We start from the raw sequence: 3,000 nt of genomic DNA, 5'->3' as shown, positions 1-3,000 counted from the left end.
CATATATTCATATTCACCTTAATTGTTCTGAAAATCAACACCAGGAACATGAAGACTTGTTAACGGCATTTAAAACATTTTATGAGCTGTATTACAGACTGGATAAGTGTCAAGAGAGGAGAAACAGAGGAGGGGAACACACATGTGGTACTGACTAATGTTACAGATGGAGGTGTGCGCATACATCTTCATTGTTTGGGGGTAAAAGCCTTGAAGTGGAATTTTACTGGATAGCATGGTGAGTGTATATATAACTTCCTAAAAAACGTATCTTTTAATGAATCTAAAATTCATTTTCATCTGTTTTTATTTAAACTTTTTAACACTGAATTTTCTTTGCATTTCTAATTTTTGCTATTAAGTTTTTGTTTTATATATAGAAGTTATAACTGTTGCTTCTATATAGTGTCTTTTATTCTGACATAATGTTTCTGCTTTGTTGCATTTAGTCTTTTTAAATTCTACTGTAGATATCTAACAATTATATAGATAGCTCTACCTTCTTCTTTGCATTTGTTAGGTATCTTATGGGCCTATCCGTTTATTTTCAGTTAAATTGAGTTCTGGAAGATAATATATAGGAAAGCCCTGGCATCAAAAATTGTTGGAAAATTTAAAAACCTTCCTAGAGGATTATCTATGAAAGTCAGGCCATTGTGGTAGTGAGTATATGTGAGTATTTTAAATACTTAGGATCACTAGTTTAGAACAGTAGTTAAATCCACAAGCACTGTCGGCCAACTTCCTGGATTGAATGGGGTTGTCATGAGGATTCAAGAGTTAATACATGAAAAGCACTTGCTATGCTAAGTAAATGTTAATGGCTGTTCTTGTTCCTTGTTATTATTATTACTATTACTAGTATTACTATCATAAAACTTCCAAAAGGGATCACTCCTATGAGAGATAGAGCTATATGACTTAAATATCATATAATGAACGGCTATGCACATGAGAAAAGTATATATACTTAAGACACAGAAACACACACAAAAAATTGTGATCATGCAAAAAGGAAGATACAAGATCTTCACCTGAAAAGGAAGGTAATAAAGTCGAAATTCAGTGAGTCTCAAACTAAAGAGTAACATACTGTTTTAAGAGTGGAATCTAGTTTTGATTTTCATGTCAGGAAAAAGTCAAGAGCTTTAAACCAAGGATCATGTAGTAACAAGTTTATAATGATATACAGCCTAATTTCTTCATATCTGTCATTCCTGTTTTCAATTAAATTAGGAATAAAACTCTAAAAATAGAGTAAACAGTAATCCTAAACAGTAATGATGAGACTATCAGAGCATAGTGGAACACTACCATGAATTTAAGACTTGGCCAGAACTACTCAATTAAAGGAATACAGGCTTAGTCATTATTATTGGACCCAGTGTTAATACAGCATATCGAGAGATAAAAAGTATCACCCAGAATGAAATTGTCACACAGCAAAAAATGAAGAATATTGATCTATAAGGAAATCTAAATTAAAATGTTTTATCATACACTTACCATTGCAGCCTTCAGTGTCACAGAATCTAGGTTGGGCATATTAGCTAAAGAGCCCTATTTAAAAAAAAAAAAAAAAAAAGCAGATCCAAGATGTAAAAAAGGAGACATACATTTTATTTCACTTATTGACTATAGTCCATTAAAGAACTGCCCAAATTTGGAAAATCATTTAGCTTATTTCCATAGAACTCAAGTGTAATTTCTTCAACCTCAGTAAGATCAGGGACTATGATTTGTTGGAGGGAGCAAGAGGCGCTCAAGTTTATTAACAACAGAAATATCATGATACTTCAAGTTTACTCATACTCAAGAAAATGAAGGCAATGAAGCATTGGAAGATGCCAGTGACACATGGAGGCTTTGATACTTTCAGAAAGTACAGAAAGGCAGCAAAATTGATTCCTACTGGTAGAAATTTGCTTACCACTTTAGCAAATAAAAAATTGAAAAGTTGTGTTTTAAGAGTTTTACTTAAGAGTTTCTGGGCCACAATATAGTCTTCATGTTAATGCTGTTTGAAAGAGTTCTTTGCTTTCTTAAGAAAGATGGCTTACATGGTTTTCTAGGGTTCCCATCACTCCTTTATTTCTACCAGGGTTCTATAATTTAACAGGATCATATGCTGACCTCAGAAGTGACTGCCTTCTCAGAGTAATGGGTACTTTGCTAAATTAAAAAGAAGATGACTGCTATTTATACTGTAATCTACGCATTCAATTACAACTAATAGTGATATAGGAATCCAAAAAATTTACCAGTATGAATATCCTTTAGACATTTTATTATAATACTAATTTTTGTATATTTTCATTACTTTTAACAAAAACCATTTTTAATAAAAAGGATTGTTAATACTGTGGGGCACTCTACCATATTTAGGAAGTCATCTAAGAGCTATGCATGTATTATGTCTTAAGAATAACCCTATGACACAGATACTATTATTACCCCCAACCCACAGGTAAGGATATAGATACAGAAAAATAAATCACTTTCCCAGGAAAACATAGCTAATATGTGGTAGAGCCAAGAATCCAGAGTGCAGCTCTAGAAGACCATACTATAAACTGGCATGTTCTTGAATTAGGAAGGAACATGAATTAGTAAGGAACATCTAAGCACTTACCTGTTCAGGTTTATGTTGCTGTACAGCGTTATAGATGCAACTCAAGCCTACCCTAGTTAAAACATAAGAGGCTTGCTCATTTATAAGTGTGTCCAAATGTGCTTCAATCTAAAATAAAACACAGAAAGAAAACATTTTAAAAGAAGAATGACACTGATGAGAGTAGAAGTAAACTACCCCAGAGTCTTAGCTCTTCATCATGGAGTTTTTCCTTGCATTGGCACAGGGATGACCTCTGTAACAAAACCTTTTTCTTCCCCCAAACAGTAAGTCTTTCTATGAAAGGGGGAAAAAGTCTTACTTTAAAAATTATAACCAAGGAGGATTCTAGGACTATCCTTCAGTCACAAAATTTGGGTTGTTTCTCA

At 33.1% G+C, this 3,000-nt stretch overlaps 1 protein-coding gene across 1 annotated transcript in view; it reads right to left on the bottom strand.

The window, feature by feature from the left end:
* Positions 1–1,494: 1,494 nt before the first annotated feature.
* COG6 (component of oligomeric golgi complex 6) overlaps positions 1,495–3,000 on the bottom strand; it is an 82,620-nt gene continuing 81,114 nt past the window's right edge. Inside the window, exons 16-17 of the mRNA XM_011990262.1 lie at positions 2,633–2,740; positions 1,495–1,560 (exon numbers count right to left, since the gene is read on the bottom strand). Of these exons, the coding sequence (XP_011845652.1) occupies positions 1,495–1,560; positions 2,633–2,740 (174 nt within the window). The remainder of the gene's footprint in view (positions 1,561–2,632; positions 2,741–3,000) is intronic.

This window comes from Mandrillus leucophaeus, unplaced genomic scaffold (genome assembly GCF_000951045.1).
Source record: "Mandrillus leucophaeus isolate KB7577 unplaced genomic scaffold, Mleu.le_1.0 Scaffold375, whole genome shotgun sequence".
Taxonomy (NCBI): domain Eukaryota; kingdom Metazoa; phylum Chordata; class Mammalia; order Primates; family Cercopithecidae; genus Mandrillus; species Mandrillus leucophaeus.
This window is presented reverse-complemented; position numbering and strand designations above follow the sequence as displayed.